A 23,108-nucleotide genomic window follows, 5' to 3' on the forward strand; every position below is an offset into this window, starting at 1 on the left:
CATTCACCTGTTTCCTCAACCTGTTTGTCTCTTCGCCGCCCCTCGAGCTGTCAATATAAAAACTGATTGTTTTCATTTTATATTTGGATTTACATCTACTTTGGGGAGTCTAAAAAACGTCAACCACGGACGGCAGAAGGTAGACGTTTAGTTTTTATGTTCGTTTCGCGACTTTAGAGGTGTTTTGCTTCGGACTCCGACCTCGGTGCAAGCTAGGCCTCCCTGAGACAAGGAAGTGTTGGACCTCCCGTTGCTGTGAACTCCAGGACCCCCGAGCTAATATAAATGACGACTAATGTGCTCGGTCGGCGACCCTAAAAGGCGATTAAACTTCGATGGTGATCTGTTGACGGTAGACCCGGGACGCTTGGGAACGTTTTGTGGACAGTAAACAAGATAAAGGGACAAGGTGAGTTCCTTCTGGCACGTATAAAGTACATATGTAAATTTGCTGTGTTCTGTATCTGTCTTCTTTTAGTACATTGGTGTCCAAGATGGGGCCAACGGGCCATTTTTGTATTGGCCCTCGACACATTCTATAAAATGCTATTTTAACAAGAAAAACTGAGCAGTGATTTTCCAAGAAGAGACAGAAATATTCACAAGGTAATAATAATAATAATAATATTAACAGGAAAAAATAGAAAAATGTATGAAAAACAAACACAACAATTTTTGTAAAAAAAAAAAGGCAAAATGTAAGAAGAATACATGTAATTAAAATGTAATGAAATTTAAATGTAAAATATATTAAGTATGCAGAAAAGTCCATGCTTTGTCACCATAACATAACAATGTTGAAATGCTGTTTTTTTTCTTTAAATATAAAAAAAAAACTGCATATCTGCAGGTGTTGGTTTTAAAAAAAAAATTTAAATTTTGATTTTTCAGTATGTGGCCCTCCGTGGAAAAAATTTGGACCCTCAACCTTTCCACTCTAATGTCTACGGGTCCAAACGTCTCACGTTTTGAGGGATGATGACAGTTTAGAGTCACAAGATAATAATAATAATAATAATAATAATAATAATAATAATAATAATAGAACAAATTGAAAAATGTAAGGAAAAAAACTTAATCTGATTAACAAACACCAATTTTAGTAAAAAAAAAAAGGCAAAATATGAAAATAATACATGTAAACTATGAAATAAAAATGTAAAATATATTAAGTATGCAGAATAGTCCATGTTTTGTCGCCATAACAACAATGTTGAAATGCAGGCTGTTTTTTTTTCTTAAAATATGAGAAAACGTGCATATCTGCAGGGGTTGATTTAAAAATAATAATAATAATAATAATTTAGATTTTTCGACGATGACGACAGTTTAGATGGCTAGATGCTGACTTCTGTCATCTTCATCCATGTGTTCCCCATCCCGTTCTAGCTCTCAGGTGAGCGTCTCTGTGGAGGACATGGACCTCTCAGTTGAGAACACCTCCATTGTCCACCTGACCGCGCCCATACTCCCAGACAAGGCTGACATCTCCAACATGACCATCCTTCGCACGGGCAACGGCACCATCCTGGAGGACCAGATGTTCTTGAACACGATGCCCGCCCGCGGCCTCTCTGGCATCTTTGTGTGGTCCGCCTTGCTCATCACCTGCCACCAGGTAATTGTTTCCAGGATGCTGATTTGTGCTGATAATCCATTTTCCCCCCATAGGAAATAAAGCGAATGGGGGTTATATGTTCCAGGGTGAAACATAAAACCTTTATTAACTGCACAGGCAATATTTGCAGTAACATTTTGAACTGTGAATATACTGAAAGTATGAAGTAGACATTCTTCTTCCTCCTATCTCTGCCAGCCACTTAAGGACAGTTATCACTTTTTTACTGAGCAGCCAGGACGAGTATCACTCTCATCACAATAAGTTCCATTTCCTGTTCTATGGTTAGTATCGTATTTTCCTCGATGTTGGTCACTTCAGGAATTTTGTACTGAGCAACCAGGACGAGTTGCTCTCATCACAATAAGTTTGATTTCCTGTTCTATGGTTACTATCACATTTTCCTCAATCTTGGTCACTTCAGGAATTTTGTACTGAGCAGCCAGGACAAGTATCACTCTTATCACAATAAGTTCCATTTCCTGTTCTATGGTTACCATCACATTTTCCTCGATGATGGTTGCTTCAGGAATTTTGTACTGAGCAGCCAGGACAAGTGTCACTCTGATCACAATAAGTTTGATTTCCTGTTCTATGGTTACTATCACATTTTCCTCAATGTTGGCCGCTTCAGGAATTTTGTACTGAGCAGCCAGGACAAGTATCACTCTCATCACAAAAAGTCCCATTTCCTGTTCTATGGTTATTATCACACTTGTGGGGTTAATCCAAGTTTAAAGTTTTTATGTGAGGTATATTAAGGCATGTTTTTCCTGACATTTTAGATTCATGTAAACCATTTTTTAATAACTGTTGATATCCACATGAGGACCGCGCACCATATAATAATGTAAGGTGTAATCAGAGATGACCGAGACCTGACACGCCGCACGCACCACCGCCGCCGCCGCTGCCACCCTCGCCAGAGGACGAAAACCAATTGTTACATCCATTAAGGTTTATTACCTCACACTTCACCTTTTGTGAGCTCAATGTTTGAGGCCGTGCTCCGCCATAACCGTGAGTCACATGGCTCGGCTTGCTATATTTATTCACTCCTTCCCTCTTGATGAATGCACAATGTGGTTCTTCATCAAGGTTAAAAAAAAAAAAGAAGAGCGAGATGTTTAACAGAGCATATTCCCCCATGTGCGTATGTCTCAGTGTGCTGATAGCTTATCATTATGGTTTGATGATTGACTTGCCGTGCTCCACTATCAGCACTGACATCAGTATGGGCGGCGCACCAAGCAGGGTTAAAATTCTTGAAAATGTTTCTATTATTAAATCGCCAAGGCTTGCCTACTTGCTCTACTTTAACATGTTTGGGATTACAACTGTCGGCTGAAAGAGAAAGCACCGCCATGATGTTGTGTATTCTTCTGGAAAACCATTTCAGCCAATAATTTCATGCTCAATTAGTCCACGAATGGGGCATAATAATTATTACCATCATCTTGGGTGACTGCATAAGAATTGTATTGGTTTTTTTATTATTATCGTTTTGCGTTTTATTTGTTAATTTGTTTTTTTAAGGACTTTTAGCATAGATTGAGTATGTATAAATACACATCCAGTAGATATGGGTTATGTAGTGTGGTTTATGTGTTTCAGATATGTTTAATAATGTCTGAAAAGGAGTAGGAGGAAGAAGCAGGATGTATGTAATTCTACCTAGAGCTGCAGAAATTGATTATTAATAGATTAGCAGATTAATTTTCACACATATGTTGTGCAGTGTGCACCAAACCATATACATTCATATACATAGAAATAAACAAGTAGTTGTTTTTGTCAGTTGATGATGACTTCAAGCTGTATCGGGTATTTGTGAGTTGTCTATTATTGTAATCGACGTGGTCATCTTCAATATTTGTCCAGTTCATTGATATCTTATGATAATTTACTCCTCTTAGGGTAAATAACTGATTTATATAGCGACAGATTGCATTTGCAGGAACAAGCTGTTGCTGTTGGTGGATAATATAGACTCTCTAATGGACCCGCCCTTTGCTCACATGGTCGTAAAAGTTGTTGATGTGTCAGGAATAGATTTAGTATAACTCTAGTAGCAAAAGGCTAAGTCTAGAGTTCTGAAAAAGTCACTTTTAGTGACCTTAAACAAATACTATATAGTACTGAGAGACAGAACAGATCCAAAATAATGTGTCAGTTGTGTTCCCATATCACTAAATACATTTTAACCACCTATGTTTTGTACGTGTACTGCTGCAGATATCGGAAAAATGTGATTTCAGGGTGGACGAAAAGTAGTTGGTGCTTGTGTGTCATAGTGTTCAGGCCAAACAATAAATCAGTGAAATGGGGAAAAAAAACATTTCAGGCCCTGTTTTTTAAGCTTATTTTCCCCCTTTGAATAAATCCCTTTATCTGCACAAAGCAGTGTGAAAATGTATTATTTATTCTCATCCGAATCTTTGCCGCTGCATTTGTTTTGGCAGCTCTTTACACAAAAAGGAATAGAAATCCTGCAATTAATCACAGCCGGGCTGGACTGACCAAGTTCATTATTCATTTACAAGCAGATGCTCTGCATAGTTTTTAATAAATGCACAATATCACAGCAGCAGTCTGTTATTTTCATTTCCATGCAGCTTTTCTTGGAGTTTTGTGGTTTGCCAATGCTGGTATTAACTTTGTGGTTTGCTGATAGATCTACACACACCTGCGCTCCTACACCGTCCCCAACGAGCAGCGCTACATCATTCGGATTCTTCTCATCGTGCCAATTTACGCCTTCGACTCCTGGCTGAGCCTGCTCTTCATCAGCAACAACCAGTACTACGTCTACTTTGACTCCGTTCGAGATTGCTACGAAGGTACGTACATGCACTAGCGACGCAACAAACCACATTTCTTTTCCACTTCTGAATTTGGATTTATACTGATACAATACCGATACCGGAGCTCTGTTAGCTTGAACAAGGAACCACAGCAAATGTACCTAGAAAAATATCAGCAAATGTGGATGTTGCCATGTATGAACGCAGAATTCTTCAGAACTTCTGGGTTGCTACATTATCATTATTGCAGTAAACTAAATAACCTTTGTACGAGCAAGTATGATATTGTAGCGCCCCGGAGCGTACTTTATCGGGGTTAATTGGTTCCAGGTCAGTTTCCTGATTCATAAATTATAATTTATAAATTGTTTATGTAGTGAGAGCATAGAAAACCATTTTATGACCTTTTGAAATACAGTTTTTTAACCTTATTAGAGCCCTCAAGACATGAAATAACACCCCTATAGTCATCTTTACACTTGTATTACTCAATATAGTAGACACATAAGACATATAAGACATAATGACATAATTAGCCTTGGGAGAGTTCCTTGTTGTTCCTTTATCTTAATCTTTTATTGCATCTTCTCAATGCTTTATAATTGTATTTTTCTTCATCTAGCCACTTTTTTGCGTCTAAAAACGTAGTTAGATTTTATTCATGTAGTTTCTAAATATGGTTTGTAACATTATTAGAGACTGAAGACATGAAATAACACCCCTATAATCACCTTTACCTTTGTATTACTCAATATAGTCGACATAATAAGAGAAAAAAAGCCATTTAAGACATAAATTATACTTGTGTGTGTTACTATAACTGTTTCCTATCTGGGGACCTGAGTGGTGGGTGGACAGGAAGTGAAGGCAACAGTTCAGAGTTGAGTTTTAACTTGCCTTGGCAACAGTAGCCACTGCTTTGATTTGGGATTTTTATTAGGGTGTTTTGATTGAAATGATTCAAACCTGCAATAAAAGCCTGTTTTTTAAAAGCTTGAACATTTTAAGTAACATGACTGACACCGAGTGACCAGTGTAGCATATTGCATATCATTCACAGCGTCTTTGAATGGGTCTTCTGAATGCCTTATGTTTGTACGTTAGTTCATTAACCAATTTTTATGCTTAATTGAAGCCAAAAATATGTAGTATTTGATTAAATATGTACATTTTTGACTAATAATGTTCTGTGTACTACCACAAAACAGCATGATTTATTCATTTATTCAGAGTGAAGCCGTGAAATTCGAACCACTAACTGGCGAGTTTGTTATGTCCAACTGTTTTGTGTGATTGCGAACACATCAAGCAGTGTGCTGCACGAATGAGGGCGACGACTGAAGCGCATACGCATACTGACAACATTCAAGCACAAGTGATTTTGGAACTTTAACATACAGAAATTATGCTGGTATCGGAACCTTATGCCGATACTACATCGGCTCGACTCCATTCCTGCGGCGCAAGCATCCCCCTCACTCGGATTTCAACATTTGCCAGGAAAGGCAAGGAACTCACCAAACTAGTTTTTCCAATACGTGATAGTTGACACCGCATCTATCTACAGGGTGTTTTATAGCGTACTTGAAACAATACACCTTATTTAGTTACCCACAACATGACGTACACATGCAAGACCCGTATCCAAAATTCAAAGTGCTAAGTTTTGATTGACACTGTCAGAAAAGCATTCACTCCATCCTATCGGAATACTTTGGATTTATTGTTTCAGGTTTAAATAACATACCCCCTTATCAATAGAGTTAAGGACATTTTCTCTCAAAGGATTGGAAAACTGGGATAAATCCCACTAGGTTGAGCAACTCGGCATATTGGAATAAATGACAAAATCCACTAGATGAGACCAAAACGAGGCTACAGTATACAGTATATCATTGAGCAGATTAATTTCAGGTTTGCAAGGCCAATTTAGTGGCTGATTGATTGGTGCGGTCGCATCAAGAGGCAGGAAGAAGGGAATCCCACTCTTCTCTTGACTGGACACCATCTGCATTAGCTTCATTTAATCCCCCCCCCTCTTTAAATAGCAACAAAGGATTAGGAAGGGATTTTCCAAGACACACAACCTTGCAAGCTTCTTAATGTAAGAAGCGAAACATTTATTGTTCCATAATGTCGCACTAATTATCCTTTATCGCATGCATGGAAGTTGTATTGGCTTCTTTGTTGAAATGAAGTTATATTTGAAAGTGATGGGAACTTAAGTTGACACTTTTTTGGACTTAATTAATTGTTCATGTAAAATGAAAATCTTCTTTTTATTGCAGCATTTGTCATTTATAATTTCCTGAGTCTGTCCTTTGAGTACTTGGGAGGAGAGAGCGCAATTATGTCCGAGATCCGAGGGAAGCCAATACAGTGAGTTTTCCTTTCACTTCCTTTTAACTTATGGAGCTTCTGCAATGAATTTGAACGGTTCTCCTGTAATCCTGTGCAGGTCAAGCTGTCTGTATGGAACCTGCTGTCTGGTCGGAATGAGCTACTCTATCGGATTCTTACGATTTTGTAAACAGGTGAGCTTTACCTGCAATGTAGACATAATGTAAATCTGTCGGAACAACAACAACAACAATGCCGGGGCTTGCAGCACTGATTCTGTATATACGCCCCCCCTCCAAATTAGATTGCTTTATACATTTCATTATCACATGCTACAGTATTATTTGGCCCTGTACCCTAGAAACCGCCCATGAATGATACGGGAAAAAGGCCGAAATGATACTGTGTCAAAGCCCAGGGTAGTGATACTGATAAAATATAGAGTTTAACCGTGTCCAGTATCAGCCCCCCGTAGCTGTCCACTCAGAGCGCGCTGCTCTGAAACAACCAATCAGAGAACAGCGAACGAGCCCAGGTCATGAAGTGGGCTCCTGGGCTTAACTTTCTAAACTTTGTGCATGTGACAGGAAATGTCACTGTAACTATAAATATTCTTCTTGCTTCTCCAGTCACCAAAAAACCCAAACTTGATTAATGGAACTTTAATTGTCAGACATTGATAAGATAAGGGCGGCACGGCGGACTAGTGGTTAGCGCACAGACCTCACAGCTAGGAGGACCAGGGTTCAATTCCACCCTCGGCCATCTCTGTGTGGAGTTTGCATGTTCTCCCCGTGCATGCGTGGGTTTTCTCCGGGTACTCCGGTTTCCTCCCACATTCCAAAAACATGCTAGGTTAATTGGCGACTCCAAATTGTCCATAGGTGTGAATGGTTGTTTGTCTATATGTGCCCTGTGATTGGCTGGCGACCAGTCCAGGGTGTACCCCGCCTCTCGCCCGAAGACAGCTGGGATAGGCTCCAGCACCCCCGCGACCCTCGTGAGGATAAGCGGTAGAAAATGAATGAATGAATGATAAGATAAGACTGTTTATAAAATATTATTGTTGAAATATTTTTATTTTTTGCAATTATTGTGTTTACACTGTTTAGATATAATAACATGTAATAAACTGAAAATTTTCTGGAAACAAAATGGTCTTTTGATTAAATAGTACGTGATAATAAGCTCATGATTAAATAGTATGTGATAATAAGATCATCACATGGTTTGTCTGGTATCAAGCCCAGTATCATGCCCCCCCCTATGTGATAACTTATAATTACAACATTATCAATTTTAGATGCTGAGCTTTGACTATAACATCAACATGGAGTAGCTTTGCTCTTAATTAATACTCAGGAGAACATAACAAATCTGGCCTGTCGATTGTTGCCACCAGTCAACCAGGAACTGTAAAAAAAAACAAAAAAAAACAAGACCTTGGGTCAATTCAAGCGGGGGAATTGATCATGAAAAATTGATTTAGTCATTTTTTTAATGCAAAATGCCAGCAGGTTGCCAACACGCTTAGAAGTCACATGACTTGTTTGATTCACTTCTTTGTAAAGTATACCGCCGATGAAAGACGCGTATGTAGTGAATAATTAAATGTTAAAGCCATTAAATAAAGCCGCTATGAAAGAATGCCCCCCCCCCCACGCCCCGTTCGCCCTTTTTCTCTCTCAATTAATGTGAGCCAGGAGACACACAGTTAACTTTTGTACGTGCACTGTGTCCCCCTGAATGTCACGCTTGTCAGATGCTATCACGCTAGCTTGTTTTTCTTCAGTGGCATCAAAGCAGGCAATAGGACAAGTCAAGACTCTATTATAGAATTGACATTTTTATGCTACCCCACCCGATCCGACCCAGCTTGCGTCAGTGCCAGGCGGGCGGTCTGCACTCCACGAGTGACCCTTGTATTTAAATTGTCTCCGGGGACTGTCAGAGAGGCAACATGTCCCAATTTATTGTACTCAATATGCAATTTGACTCTTCAATCTCCATTTTGTTGCTTTATCCTGGTTTCACTTTCAATTTCAGTCTGTGCAGTACAGATAAAATAATAAATATTGTCAGTTTCTCTGTGCGTTGTGGGGGTATGACAGAAAATATTTGATTATTATATTTGATTATTTCTGGCCTAGAGGTTAAAGGTGACTAAGTTGATTATTACATGGACGTTTCCCATTTTTGTTGTTTTTGTTTTCCTATTTTACAAATATTTCTTCTTGGAATTTATGCTGTGACTTTATTCCTATAATATTCTGACTTTGTTATTGTAATACTACAAATTTTCCCAAGTTTATTTTTTCAAAAAATACGACTTTATTCTTTTTTTGTTTTTGTAATATTACAACTTCAAAATTTTTTAAATTTTTATAAACTTTATGGTTCAAAAATGTTTTTTTCCTCAATGTATTATGGGTTTATGCTCATTAAAAATTTTATAATAATAAAATAATAATTATTATAATAATAAAAAATAATAATATAATATAATAATAAATAACAATTATGAATATTAATTAATATTATAATTTTTTTCTCACATTTCATAAAATCACTGGATCCCCCCCACCTTTCTTGTTTAATTTTAATTTAAATTGTGCAGGCCGCACTTTGGAGACATCTACTCTGGTAAAAAAAAATGCCGCTTTTACGAGATGAGGATGCTGAGGTTCTAAAACCTATTGGGAGTGACCAGGATGGATAGGATCGGGAACAAGTACATCACAGGGACATTACATGTTAGAGACCTTGGAGAATAAAGTCAGAGAGGCCAGACTGAGATGGTTGGGATACGTCCAGAGGAGAGATATAGTGAATATATCGGTAGAAGGATGCTGCGTTTAGAGCTTCCAGGTAGGAGGAGTAGAGGAGGACATGAGGGTAGTTGGTGTGCAGAAGACAGGGTTGCATGAAGGAGATTGTTTAGTTGTACTTTTGTGTCTCTTGCGTAGCAAAATGGGATAATCAAAATATTAGAAACAAGTCTCAGTATGATGCAGTGCAGTAAAACCTCTTGTATTGATGAAAGTAAACAATATCGTCCTTTTAATGGTAGAATTTATAATACAGTTGGAATTAGTTTTATTATGCAGGTGTCCAGTAGCTATACTTGGCGACTACTTTTTCTGACTAATAGGCTATTTAAAGAAACAGTATTCATGTTTGTGCTCGTGTTTCACAGGCAACGCTTCAATTCTGCATCGTCAAGCCCATCATGGCCGCCATCACCATCATCCTGCAGGCCTACGGAAAATACCACGATGGGGATTTTAAGTGAGATTGCATTTTATTCATCATACAGCGCATACAAACACAATGATCTTATTCATCACTGTCATCATTCCCTGGTTCATATGAGGTTTTAGTGCATATGTGAGAGTATACAGATGGAGATGCTTCATAATACCGCCGCATATCTCCTCTCCGGCTCTTAAGTCAAGTGCACAGCCCTGACAGTGTCTTCTTTTTTTGTATTCTCACTTTGGTCTGTATGAAAGTTTGGATGTTTTTTATCTTGCAAATGACTCAACAACACTTGAGGCGGATAAGCTTTGTATCACTCGCCTTGAGAAACATAGAAGGACTCTACTTACGTCTGACTTTGCTTCACAGTTTAGGCGAAGATTTCTTTCCTAAATAACCTGATGAGTCACAGACTGTTTACCGAGGCGCAGAAGTTATTAGTTTATTCATTCAACCTCTTCAACCTGGGAAAGGCGGACTGACAATTAAAGAAACCACAAACGTTGATTTGATCAGATGCATGCAGGAATGAGAAGTATAAACAGATTCTTATTAGCTGCACCTGTCGTGTCTGGCTGCAATTAGCCAACAGTTTTGGTTTTTTTTTTGCTAGTCCCAAAAATACAACAAAGCAAAACACGTAGCATTCATACTGGAGATAACTGAATAACAACGATGACGGAAGCACAGACCTATTATACTCTTTTCCAGGCCTTTGTATTGAGTTGTGGACTCCTATAGTGCAGTTACACACAATAACACGCACAGTGGTAATTGTAACTAATAATGTTATAAAACATATTTAGAAGACCGTACGAAGGTTTCATATGCCATAACTATGAAAAATAATAAAATAATAATAATAATATAATAATTTAAATAATAAATAATAAATTAAATAATAAATTAAATGATAAATTAAATAATACATTAAATAATACATTAAATAATAAATAATAAATAATAAATAATAAATAATAAATAATAAATAATAAATAATAAATAATAAATAATAAATAATAAATAATAAATAATAAATAATAAATAATAAATAATAAATAGTAAATAATAAATAATAAATAAATAATAGGCTGCACGGCGGTCGAGTGGTTCGCACGCAGACCTCACTGCTAGGAGACCCAAGTTCAATCCCACCCTCTGCCATCTCTGTGTGGAGTTTGCATGTTCTCAACGTGCATGCGTGGGTTTTCTCCGGTTTCCTCCCACATTCCAAAAACATGCTAGGCTAATTAGCGACTCCAAATTGTCCATAGGTATGAATGTGAGTGTGAATGGTTGTTTGTCTATATGTGCCCTGTGATTGGTTGGCCACCAGTCCAGGTTGTACCCCGCCTCTCGCTTTGAAGACAGCTGGGATAGGCTCCAGCATGATCTGCGACCCTCGTGAGGATAAGCGGTAGAAAATGAAAAGTTTGGTGATGCGTTCAAGCACCACCGAACAAAGTGCGACATCCCAATATTTGGCCAAATGTTTTTTGGAGTAGGACCAAAAATCCAATATTTTAAAGCAAAAAGCAACCATTCTCACCTTGAAATGTTTATGCCACATACAATTTTGGATGGAATTCCGAATTGGAGAACCATGGAATGTCCAAGGTTGAATAAATGACATCGGGTGTGACCACATGTGTTTTCTCCTCTTGTCTTGTGTGCAGCGTGAACGGAGGATACCTGTACATCACCATCATCTACAACTTCTCCGTCAGCCTGTCGCTCTACGCCCTCTTCCTCTTCTTCTTTGCCACCAGCGACCTCCTCAGGCCGTACGAGCCTGTGCTGAAATTCCTCACCATCAAGTCTGTCATCTTCTTATCCTTTTGGCAAGGTAAAGGGTCCTCTTTTTTGGGGGGGGGGGCTTCTTATTTGGAAAGTCATTGTAGATAACCGATAATGTCTTTCAGGAATGGTTCTCGCCATCCTGGAACGCTGCGGCGTCATTCCAAACGCTCTCTACATCGACGGGCAAGAGGTCGGCGCCGGCACCGTGGCAGCGGGCTGGCAGAACTTCATAATCTGCATCGAGATGTTCTTTGCTGCCATTGCCCTCCGGTACGCCTTCACTTGCACGGTGTACCAGGAGAAGAAGAACGACGTGCCGGGTGAGATTAAACATGTTTAAAGTAGTCTGTGTGCATCTTGAATAGCTAGTCTGGATGTACCCTCCATTGAAAATGACACAGTATTGTTGCTATTGTTGTCTAAATTGTACAAGTGAGTCCGCTTTGCAATGTCACACATGAACCGTAGCTCCCCTTGCGCCGGCAGCACTCATGCACAATTATTTTCCTACTCACATGTGTTGCCAGATATTTAGACAATGGCTGTGTGTTGTCCCTCGTCCCCTCGCAGAGAACATGCCGCCCATGCAGAGCATCTCCAGCGGTCTGAAGGAGACCATCAACCCAGGCGACATGGTCCAGGATGCCATCCACAACTTCTCCCCCGCCTACCAGCAATACACACAGCAATCCACACAGGAAGTGGTCCCGCCCTGCCCCAACGGGAAAGCCGGCCCCTTCGCTAACAGATCCCGCAAGCCGGACAAAGTCATGCTGATCACGTCTGACGATGAATTGTAGGCTTTCAAATGCAGGTGCGTGTGTCCCCCTCAGCACCAACAACCCCCCCCCCCCCCCATAGGGAAAACAAAGTATGTCAAAGGGCACAAACACTGTTCACAGTATTGACTTAAGGCTGCTTCCTGGGTTTTATTGACACTGGTTTTTAACACCTCTAGCTCACTAACTCCAGATTTATCTGTCTTGGCCTTAAAATTACCTCGGTGGTATCTGACGAGCTGATGAGCCAACGACCAGGATGACGGTAATAGCTGGGAACGCCACCTGGTGGACCGCATCTGCCATTTTTCACACATTTTTCTCTGAAAATATGGACCAGCTTCCAGGAAAAGACACGTATTTTGGAGCAGGTACTTCAAACTGCAGAATCCTTTTATATGTATTTAATGTCAACATCAAATCAGTCGTCTTTCTGACTGCATGAATATTACAAATACTAGCATACTTGGTAAAGCCTTTTAGTGTCAGAGGTCACTATTTATAATTTTGTTTTCATGATGTACAGAATTGATTTTAATATTAACGGAAATCAAAACAACTTTGGTAGTGACTTGCCACGTTTGTACATCGTTATTCAAATTAGGACCCCGTTTGTGCCAATGATTGCTGTTTTGACGGTAGAGAAGAACAATAAACTAGCATGTGGGTCGTTTGAATTTGAATTCATGCAAAAATAAAAAAAAACACGTGTGCGTGTGTGACTGTTAAACGGAAGTGTGCATCGTTGTGTGGAACCTTTTCATTGAGGAGGAAGTAAAAAAAAAAAAAGACAGCAAAACCCATTGTCATGGAATAATTTAGCATAATTTGAAAATACGCAGCATAGATAACTACTGATTTATACACCTGGGATGCTCATCCAGGGGAGGGGGGCGGAAAGGAAGTGAAAGTCAAGAAAAATAATTTAGGCATTTTTAATACAGTTGAATGAAATAAATATTCATGAGCAGAGTAATGACATGTCGTAGCTCTTCAAAATGCATTTCATTCTATTGTGCATCCGACACCTTAAACACAAATATATGTGAGCTTGTCGGGCTGGTTTAGCTTTTGTGTGTTTTGGGCACATTTTCATTTAATAGGAAAAGAACAATCCATTGTCATCATTATGGCTTATGTCAGTATGGACGTGAACAGAAGGACGGAGAGGATCAAGACATCCAACACAGGTAATATCTGTATTTTTGTATAACATTTAAAGGGCTGTTTTTGTTCAAATGTTTACTATTAAGCTGAAATTTAACACTGAACTCAATTTGCCACTAGAGGTCACTGTTTCACTTGTGTTTACTTTATTTTTCACTGTCTTCCAGACAGGATGTCCTGTAGCAGCTATTGGAATTATTCTTTTCAGGTAAGGTTTCTTAGCTGTTTATAATCATTACCATCATCATTAGGAGGAATTAAGAGTCCAAAATAACATAAGAGCTGTGCATGCTTTTTGTTTTTTGTTTTTTTTGCACTTTTGAACCAAAAAGTGAACCGTCAACAATGAATCTCAGTCGTGCTGACTAAAAAATCAAAACAAGTGTGCTGAGAGCAAACTATCCGTGGCCTATAAATACTCACAAAGTCATGAGAATAGTTTTTTTTCTCATTGTAAATGTGGATACAACGTCAGCATCAATAACATAAAAGTTGCATAAACACACCACTCCCGAGATAGTAACATAAATATAGAAAAATATGTCATATATATATATATATATTTATATAATGTATAATGCTTATAAAACCTATGGAAATAAGAACATACAAAATGAGAGTAAGGACACAGCAATGCCCCCGCTGGAAGGTCACAGCAGGTTATACAGCAGCAAAGTCCCCCCCAGTGTAGTTTTTTCTTTCTGGAGGGGGGGCAACAGTCATATCCTCTAGGCCAAGAGAAGATCCTGATAACGTTTTTTTTTTGTCCTTTCTTAAGAATGGCTTGAGTTGTAAGAGCACGGGTGTTTACAGCATTGGGTTGCCATGACGCCAAATTTGATGTTTCTTTTCCTCCTCCTCCTCCTCCTCCTACTTAGAGGTCAGCATCAGGAGTCCTCTTGCACAAGAGTGTGTCAAAAGCAAGGGAAAAAAAAAATCAAAATGAATGAAAAAGAAAAGTCACCGTGTGTGAGTCACCAGCAGCAGCAGCACTTGGCCTGACCCTGCAGTAGGAATGACGTCTTTATTTTCTCTGGACGGAGGCGAGTTGACCACAGCTAAAAAGGGGTGAGCCCGAAGTCTCTAATAAGTTCAGGAAGCATTTCACTTCAAGTTATTTTATGTTCTTTTTTAGCTTTATCCAATAGGGATTACCTTTTGAATAACGAGAAAACCGCAATATTTTCAGAAAATGGCGTGCGAATGCAGAAAGATGTAAATGCCATTGGAAAAATAACTACATCATAGCATATCATAGCAATCCACACACACTATGCACATACAGTGTGTCCCGTATTGTGACTGTGGATGACAATTGGTGAGTACTTTGTCTAATGCTAGCACATTAGCTGTTTTTTAACCAGTAAATGCTAGCACTGACCGAAAATAAACATACCTCAGATTGTCCATGTTTTACTATTTTGACTTTTTCAATTAAAATTTTCAATTTTGTAAAATTTCAATAGAGGAAATGTTGTAATTTTACAAGAATAAAATTGTAATTTCAATATTTACTTTATTTTTTTTTTTAATGTGTAATAATATGACAAGAAACTATTAAAATTTGGCCCAAAAAAGTCGTAATGTTCTGCTTTTGAGAACGAAATAATAACTTGACATAAAAATAACTTTGGAATTACACTACAATAGATTTTTTTTAATATCTATATTACAATAATAGTCGTAAATTGTTTTAAAAAAAATTTCCTTACAAGAATAACCCTGAAATTTGACAAAAAAATTGTGATTTTTTTGAAAAAGTTTGATTCATTACGTTATTTTAATTGTGCAAAAGTAATATCCTAATTTGAATTTACAATATTTTTGTAATGTTACAAAAATAAAGAAAAATATGTTTGAAAATTGGTCATTTTAGGATATTAATTTGTATTTGTATGAGAGTAAAGTCATTTTTTTTTCAGTGGCATTCACATGAACGCAATCCCATACAGGAAGTGCTGTTGTAAAAGGGCGTGTCTTCCGGTACCTGATTAGCTTCCGATTCGTTTACTGTTTTATACTGCGACTTAGACAGTTCCCTCCTACAGTAAGTGCTCAAAAATGTGGTGTTGGAATATCTAATGACTAAACTAACTCCAGCAAAAACCTCCCTAAGAACCCAATCCACTGTTTGACAGGACGGACTCACCCGGAACGATTATCCTGTATTTCTAATCCAAGGATGCGTTAAGGCAACACAGTTTGAAGGCTCACAAAGGGACGAGGTGTACTTGGAAATGATAAGAAGGTGGACTTTAAGTATCCAAGCTGTGCCAGGTGAGTGCTGCGTTCTTCAGTTTGGTGTTCAGAGGGCAGATTGTAAAAAAAAAAAAAAAAAAGCCCCTTTTACACAGTCGGGAATGTTGTGCTGTTGTGTAAACTGTGGGGTCAAGGCCCCAAAAGCGTCCCGGTACTGGATGGATGTCTTGTACGTGGGCGTGTTTGTCATATAAATGAACATCGGCGAAGGTGGACCCACTTTGGTGGGTTTCTGTGTAAAAGGGGCGCCACAAAGAGGAGGTGTGTGAATGCAGCATAACATCACATGGAGATGCCATCCCATCATGCTCCAGTCTCACGACTGAGCTTCCCCCCCAGTGCACAGGATGAGGGTTCAGGACAGCCCAGTCCAGTCAACACTAGGACGGAGCTGAGAAAGGGGCGTGGCCGGAATTGTTGTGGTTGGCCGACTTGACGATGGTGATGACGCTAGTAGTGGCCACTTTACCCGGCGACAGGGGCCCGCGGGTCACAGTCCTGGCGAAGCACTGCAGCGCCTCGTACTTAGCCCGCAGGGCGTCCAGCTCCAATCTCATGCTGGCGTTCTCCCGGGCCAGCTTGTCCACTTCCTGCTGCAGCTCCGTCTTCTGCCGCTCCAGCTCCTCCTTCTGGGTGACGCGCTTGATGCGGCAGCTGGCGGCGTAGCCTCGGTTCTTGAGCGTCCGTCGCCGCTGCTTCAGCCGCACCACGTCCTCCTTGGTGAGCCCGCGAAGGTGCTGGTTCAGCTCCCGGACGGACATGGCCACCAGCTCATCGTCGCTGAGGGCCGGGGCATTCTCGCCCGCCTCCTTCTTGACCTGGAAGTAAAACCGACTCAGTGTGGGTGCCTCTGAGAATGAGTCAAGATGGCGTCTCATGCTTACCTTTAAAGCTTTGGTCGTCTTGAAAGGAGTCGTCATTCCCTGCATGCAGACAACTGGACACACTCTCACAGGAGACACACTGGGGGAACAATAGTAGTACATGTTACAGTACTTAGACGAAAACAAGCCAGAGTCAATTGGTTAAACTACAATTAATTGAATTCATTAATTTTCTACTGCTTATTGCTGGAGCCTATCCCAGATGTCTTCTACACCCTGGACTGGTGGCCAGCCAATCACAGGGCACATATAGTCAAACAACCATTCACACTCGCATTCATACCTATGGACAATTTGGAGCCGCTAATTAACCTAGCATGTTTTTGGAATCTAGGAGGAAACCGGAGTACCCGGAGAAAACCCACGCATGCACGGGGAGAACATGCTAACTCCACACAGAGATAGCCGAAGGTGGAATTGAACTCGGGTCTCCTATTTGTGAAGCCTATGTGCTAACCACTCGTACACCGTGCAGCCCGTAAAATGTTTTATTTCCTTTTATTTACAAATTTGGGTAATAAGAGTTTAAAAGTCAATATAGGGGTGTTATTTCATGTCTAGAGGGCTCTAATAATGCTTAAATATTCATTCATTTTCTACCGCTTATCCACATGAGGGTCGCAGGGGTGCTGGAGCCTATACCAGCTCTCTTCGAGGGAGAGGCAGGTACACCCTGGACTGGTGGCCAGCCAATCACAGGGCACATGTAGACAAACAACCATTCACACTCACATTCATACCTATGGACAATTTGGAGTCGCTAATTAACCGAGCATGTTTTTGGAATGTGGGCGAAAACTGGAGTACCTGGAACACATGCAAACTCCACACAGAGATGGCTGAGGGTGGAATTGAACTCAGGTCTCCTAGCTGTGAGGCATGCGCGCTAACCACTCAGTTACCGTGCAGCTTGCAACAATACACATAAATATGCATTCATGTTAAACATTAGAATTTTGACTAAGAAAAAATATTTTTTGATTTTCTTTTGTAAAAATGCCTCAGCTGTTTAAATTTAAGAAAATTATAGAACCATTTAAAAAAAAATTTAAAAAGCTTTCTCGGCTTGCCATGTGTCAATGTGCAACTTCTCCCAGCAGAGGGCACTGTAGCTTTAATTGTACACACCTTCCACAAAGTAGCACCCAAGAACAAGAATCCCATCACTCAAACCTTCGACTCTTTTTAGAAAAGCCCTCCTGGTGACGGAGACGCTTCCCATGGCTTAAAAAAAAAAAAAGAGAGAAAGAGGAGAGGCTCCATTTCGGGACCTTCACTTAGTGCTGTGTTCCATTCTCAGCGGCTGCCATGGCAACGCCCGTGCGAATGGGCGTGGGAGTGTGAGTCACATGGTCAGCGAATGGGTAAACAAGGCTCATTCATAACCGCAGAGGCAAGAGCTCATGCAGAGTACAAACAAGAGTAGCCTGCCTGCCTTTTTATTTATTTTATTTTATTTTTTTTTTACAAGGCGAGGGTGTCCTCTTGAGTCTGTACAGTATATTCCAACCTGCCATACGTTATTGTCACGTCAGCATATAACATTTACAGTTATGCTGAACTTTACCAGGGGCGGCGTGTGGAAAATTCCCGTCCGGGGAGCATGACGGAGGAATAGTTTCCCTTGTAGTCACTGATGTATTTTTACAGTCAGACAATGTACGCTATCAGCACCCTTGGATCCTCTTACGCTGGGCTTTCCTGAGCCGCTCCATGCCCTTATTTAACTCTGACGGATAAATTTAGGCCGCCGCGCTGACACCACTTTCTGCCAAGTTGACAATTTAAGTAAGCCATAAGTGATACTCCGGGAAGACGCAGAATATTCCCGGTAGTCGGGATTGTTTTCAAGAGCTCTTATTTGAAGATGCTGACTCATTCTGTTCATTTTTTATTTGTTAAATCACCAGTTCCACAGGAAGTGCAGTGTCAAGGTTTACTGATGAACATTTTGTCAAACCATGCACCCCTGCTGTGCTGCTTATTCTGGAGTATGAGGGCCACATTAAAAAATAATAACAATCAGAGATTTCAAGAATAAATACTACATATGAGAAAAAAATCAAAAATTATTATTTCTCATAAATTTTCAATTTTATCCTCACCGTATATAATATAATATACAGTCAATTTTGTCTTTTTCGTAAATTGTATTTTTCGTAAATGTATAATTTTGTTCTTGTAATATTACAGTTTTTTCTCCTAGATTTAAAACTTTATTATCAAAATATGAGATATTTTAATATTCCATCGTAACAGGCATTCTGAACACAACCCGTATGGGGGCGCCACAAATGGTATGATTTACGGTACAATTAATAAATTTTGTACGACTTTTTTTCTCCCACATTTATGACTTTATTCTTGACACAAATATTCTAAAGTCATTTTCATTAAATTTAATTAAATTCACGAGAATAATATTGTAAATTGACGAGAATAAATTCATAAATTTACTAGGACAAAATGACTGTATAATTTTTTTAATTTTATTTTATTTATTTTAATTTATTTTGATTTATTTTAATTTAATTTAATTTCGTTAAACTGTTTTCCTTAATGTGATCCGACCCAAATACTCCGTTATTGCCTGTGCTATTATTTTCCTTAAAAAAAAAATACACTACATGGCTGTACTGTCATTAAACCCCATAAATCAGATTGACTTGAAATTTCTCACACACATGCTACAAAACACCCACTGTCACTTTAGGGTGTTTAGTCGAATCACTTCCAAATTTGATACACACCTTTAGGGGACTAACAAGCACGCGTGTGTAAAATTTGAGCAAGATTGGTTGTAAAACAGTTCCACGCATGCCTAACAACGAGGAGACCCAAGTTCAATTCCACCCTCTGCCATCTCTGTGTGGAGTTTGCATGTTCTCCCCATGCATGAGTGGGTTTTCTCCGGGTACTCCGGTTTCCTCCCGCATTCCAAAAACATGCTAGGTTAATTAGCGACTCCAAATTGTCCATAGGTATGAATGTGAGTGTGAATGGTTGTTTGTCTATATGTGCCCTGTGATTGGCTGGCCACCAGTCTCACCTGAAGACAGGCTCCAGCACCCCGCGACCCTTGTGAGGATAAGCGGTAGAAAATGAATTATAACCACCGGGGGCGCCACCAATGCTATAATATGCGGTGCAGTAATGTGATCAACTTCTAACAACAAGGGACACGTTTCTAGACCTGGAAAGTAAAAAAAAAAAAAAAGTTACACAAACAGATCAAGTCCTGTTTAGGGACATCTGCTCCACACCCCCCCCCCCCGCCCCCCCCCCCCCCCCCCCGCCACCACCACCACCACCCCGCCCACACTTGATGATTCTGCACAGCAAACAGCTGCAGAACCAAAATAAATACATGAATATGTGGCATTCCTTGTGTGCAAGTCGGCCTAAAATGTCTCCTTTAAGAAGCATTGCGTCAGCGTGGGGGTCCCTGGGTATATTCCTTGCACACATTATGGAAAAAGTGGTACATGATGGCTGAGAGGGGGGGGGCTCCTTTTCATGCAAGGGGGCCAAAGAGGCTGGCTTGTTTTCCTCAAATTCTTCAGGCATGTGTTTTTTTTTAAGGTTTTCCTCATCAAGACGCCGACATTTCCTCCGTGATATAATACAGACGCTCAGACAAATGCTAGTTTTTTTTCTCTCTCCCGCAATCAAGAACAACAACTTGTGCGAAGCCGTTCTTTTCAAGACAGTACGCAAAAAGGGAGTCTGGGAAAATACCTCCAAAAAAACAAAGCCACAGATGGCGGTGCTCAGAAAAGAGAACAAAACCACATTCCTGAGTGAACACACATGTGTGCACAGCCTCTCATGCAAATGTACGCCATGTTCAATATGTCCCGCCATGCACTCGCACACAAGAAGAAGGGGGGGGGGGGCGGAGACGCTCCCCACATGTTAAACAACAGATGCAAAGTGTACAAAATGTCTGGAATTCCGAGTTGTCTCGTATCCTTTCACGTGCCCAAACAAATCAAACGGCGCCTGTGAGCACATGCGAGGAGTTCGGGTCCAACACATTACAACATACACAATTTTGGAACTAAACGTCAGGTGGGAAAAGGTGCCTTGAAGGCAGCGTGCATCGAAGGATTGACACAAGTTTTGTTGATTTGCCATTTAGCAGTGCTTAACTTCTTTTTACACTTGTACATCAGCTTAAAATATAAAAAAGTAAGATACCAGAAGCAGTTAACTTCTTTTTACACTTATACGTCAGCTCAAAAATATCTAAAAGTAAGATCCGGGAGGTGGTTAACTTCTTTTTACACTTATACGTCAGCTAAAAATATCTAAAAGTAAGATCCGGGAGGTGGTTAACTTCTTTTTACACTTGTGCATCAGGTCAAAATATCACAAAGTAAGACACCAGATGTGGTTAACTTCTTTTTACACTTGAACGTCAGCTCAGAATATCTAAAGGTAAGATCCCAGGGGTGGTTAACTTCTTTTTACACTTGTGTGTCAGCTCAAAATATCCAAAAGAAAGAGCCCAGAAGTGGTTAACTTCTTTTTACACTTGAACGTCAGCTCGAAATATCCAAAACTAAGATCCCAGAAGTGGTTAACTTCTTTTTACACTTGTGCGTCAGCTAAAAAATATCAAAAAGTAAGATCCCAGGGGCAGTTAACTTCTTTTTACACTTGTACGTCAGCTCAGAATATTCTAAAGTAAGATCCCAGAGGTGGTTAACTTCTTTTTACACTTGAATGTCAGCTCAAAATATCCAAAAGAAAGAGCCCAGAAGTGGTTAACTTCTTTTTACACTTGAATGCCAGCTCAAAATATCCAAAAGTAAGATCACAGATGTGGTTAACTTCTTTTTACACTTGAATGTCAGCTCAAAATATCCAAGAGTAAGATCACAGATGTGGTTAACTTCTTTTTACACTTGTACGTCAGCTCAAAATATCCAAAAGTAAGATACCAGAAGTGGTTAACTTCTTTTTACACTTGAATGCCAGCTCAAAATATCCAAAAGTAAGATCCCAGAAGTGGTTAACTTCTTTTTACACTTGAACATCAGCTCCAAATATCAAAAAGTAAGATACCAGAGGTGGTTAACTTCTTTTTGCACTTATGTGTCAGCTCAAAATATCAAAAAGTAAGATCCCAGAAGTGGTTAACTTCTTTTTACACTTGTGTGTCAGGTCAAAATATCACAAAGTAAGATACCAGAAGTTGTTAACTTCTTTTTACACTTGTGTGTCAGCTCAAGTTAGATACTCAAGGCTCACCTGTGACACAAAAGTCAGATTTCGCCTTCATCGTTTATTGTTTTTATGTTTCTGCACCTGCCCAGGCCAACGGGGTGTGGCCAGCGCACTTTGAAATTATTGGCGCAGCCTGGCGCACCTGCACCTCAATCCTCCAACTGGCGCAAGTGGCAAAGAGGATGTTCAAATGTGACACAAACATTGCCAGCTAATGAGAGGTTGGTCGGTCACAGTTTGACTCTGGAACAGATTATTCCTATTTTCATATTGTCAGACAATCCACACAGATTGGCCAGTGTTCAACCTTAGATGTCCTACTGCTTTCTTATCCACCCTTTAAGCATCGAACCTCAGAAATCCCCTCATTTCCAAGCCAACGAACGTCATGATAATGACACAATGCTAGGAATGATCCACCACCACAAGATAAAAAGCAGAAAAGAGCAAATGACTCGGGCGAAACAAACACTGATTGATGTGGAGAGCAGAACAAGAGAATGTTCTGGTACGTTTTGGGTGGACGTGTTACTTTGAAAACAAACTCTTTCAAGACTATTTTTGGCCACCGACGGATGGTTTTTACTGGACAAAAACAGGCTGGACGCGACTGAGCGTTGAAATAATACTCAAGTGAGGACTACAATTGAATATTTAAGCGTGGAGATAATCTTAGCGACAAACCGAGAGGCGGTCCCGATGATCAGGAAGTCGTTACATTGGTCTAACCAGGGTTTCAAGGTTATGAGGACTAAGCACCTCAGCCAGACAGAAGGGATGACCCATGATAAAACTGAATAGTGTCCCTTTTGTTCCAAGTCAAAGGTCTTGTAATGATTGTATCTCTCTGTTGTTGATAAGAATATCCGGAACGAAGTGGGAAAATATTCCCATCCTAACAATATCCACAAAAACAAATACGATGTTTCAAAGCTGTGAGATACGGTAGATGGTAGCGGGACTTGGA

The 23,108-nt window shown here is 39.8% G+C and overlaps 2 protein-coding genes across 5 annotated transcripts in view; one reads left to right on the forward strand and one right to left on the reverse strand.

The window, feature by feature from the left end:
* tmem184a (transmembrane protein 184a) lies at positions 1 to 15,452 on the forward strand. 3 transcript variants are annotated; one of them, XM_058049205.1, is made up of 10 exons: positions 1 to 409; positions 1,390 to 1,618; positions 4,293 to 4,458; positions 6,711 to 6,801; positions 6,881 to 6,956; positions 9,959 to 10,050; positions 11,697 to 11,866; positions 11,943 to 12,140; positions 12,391 to 12,634; positions 12,779 to 15,452. In XM_058049205.1, the coding sequence occupies exons 2-9, from the start codon at positions 1,418 to 1,420 to the stop codon at positions 12,618 to 12,620; spliced, it is 1,224 nt and encodes a 407-aa protein (XP_057905188.1). In that variant the 5' UTR covers positions 1 to 409; positions 1,390 to 1,417; the 3' UTR covers positions 12,621 to 12,634; positions 12,779 to 15,452. The 3 variants fall into 3 exon arrangements, with proteins under 3 accessions (XP_057905188.1, XP_057905187.1, XP_057905189.1); XM_058049204.1 differs by having other exon boundaries at positions 12,391 to 15,448; XM_058049206.1 differs by lacking the exon at positions 1 to 409 and adding an exon at positions 462 to 606 and having other exon boundaries at positions 12,391 to 15,452.
* mafk (v-maf avian musculoaponeurotic fibrosarcoma oncogene homolog K) overlaps positions 13,519 to 23,108 on the reverse strand; it is a 14,885-nt gene continuing 5,295 nt past the window's right edge. The window contains exons 2-3 of one of the 2 annotated variants that reach the window (XM_058049208.1): positions 16,910 to 16,988; positions 13,519 to 16,843 (exon numbers count right to left, since the gene is read on the reverse strand). In XM_058049208.1, the coding sequence (XP_057905191.1) occupies positions 16,406 to 16,843; positions 16,910 to 16,954 (483 nt within the window). In that variant the 5' untranslated portion in view covers positions 16,955 to 16,988 and the 3' untranslated portion in view covers positions 13,519 to 16,405. Of the gene's footprint in view, positions 16,844 to 16,909; positions 17,008 to 23,108 lie in introns of those variants that run through there. The other variant, XM_058049207.1, reaches the window with a different exon arrangement.

Source organism: Doryrhamphus excisus, chromosome 15 (genome assembly GCF_030265055.1).
Source record: "Doryrhamphus excisus isolate RoL2022-K1 chromosome 15, RoL_Dexc_1.0, whole genome shotgun sequence".
Taxonomy (NCBI): Eukaryota; Metazoa; Chordata; class Actinopteri; order Syngnathiformes; family Syngnathidae; genus Doryrhamphus; species Doryrhamphus excisus.

Coding starts and splice junctions, on each gene's coding strand:
- tmem184a (XM_058049205.1), top strand. CDS start 1,418: ATGGACCTCTCAGTTGAGAACACCTCCATTGTCCACCTGACCGCGCCC. Junction 11,867..11,942: donor CTTCTTATCCTTTTGGCAAG/GTAAAGGGTCCT, acceptor AATGTCTTTCAG/GAATGGTTCTCGCCATCCTG. Junction 12,141..12,390: donor GAAGAAGAACGACGTGCCGG/GTGAGATTAAAC, acceptor GTCCCCTCGCAG/AGAACATGCCGCCCATGCAG.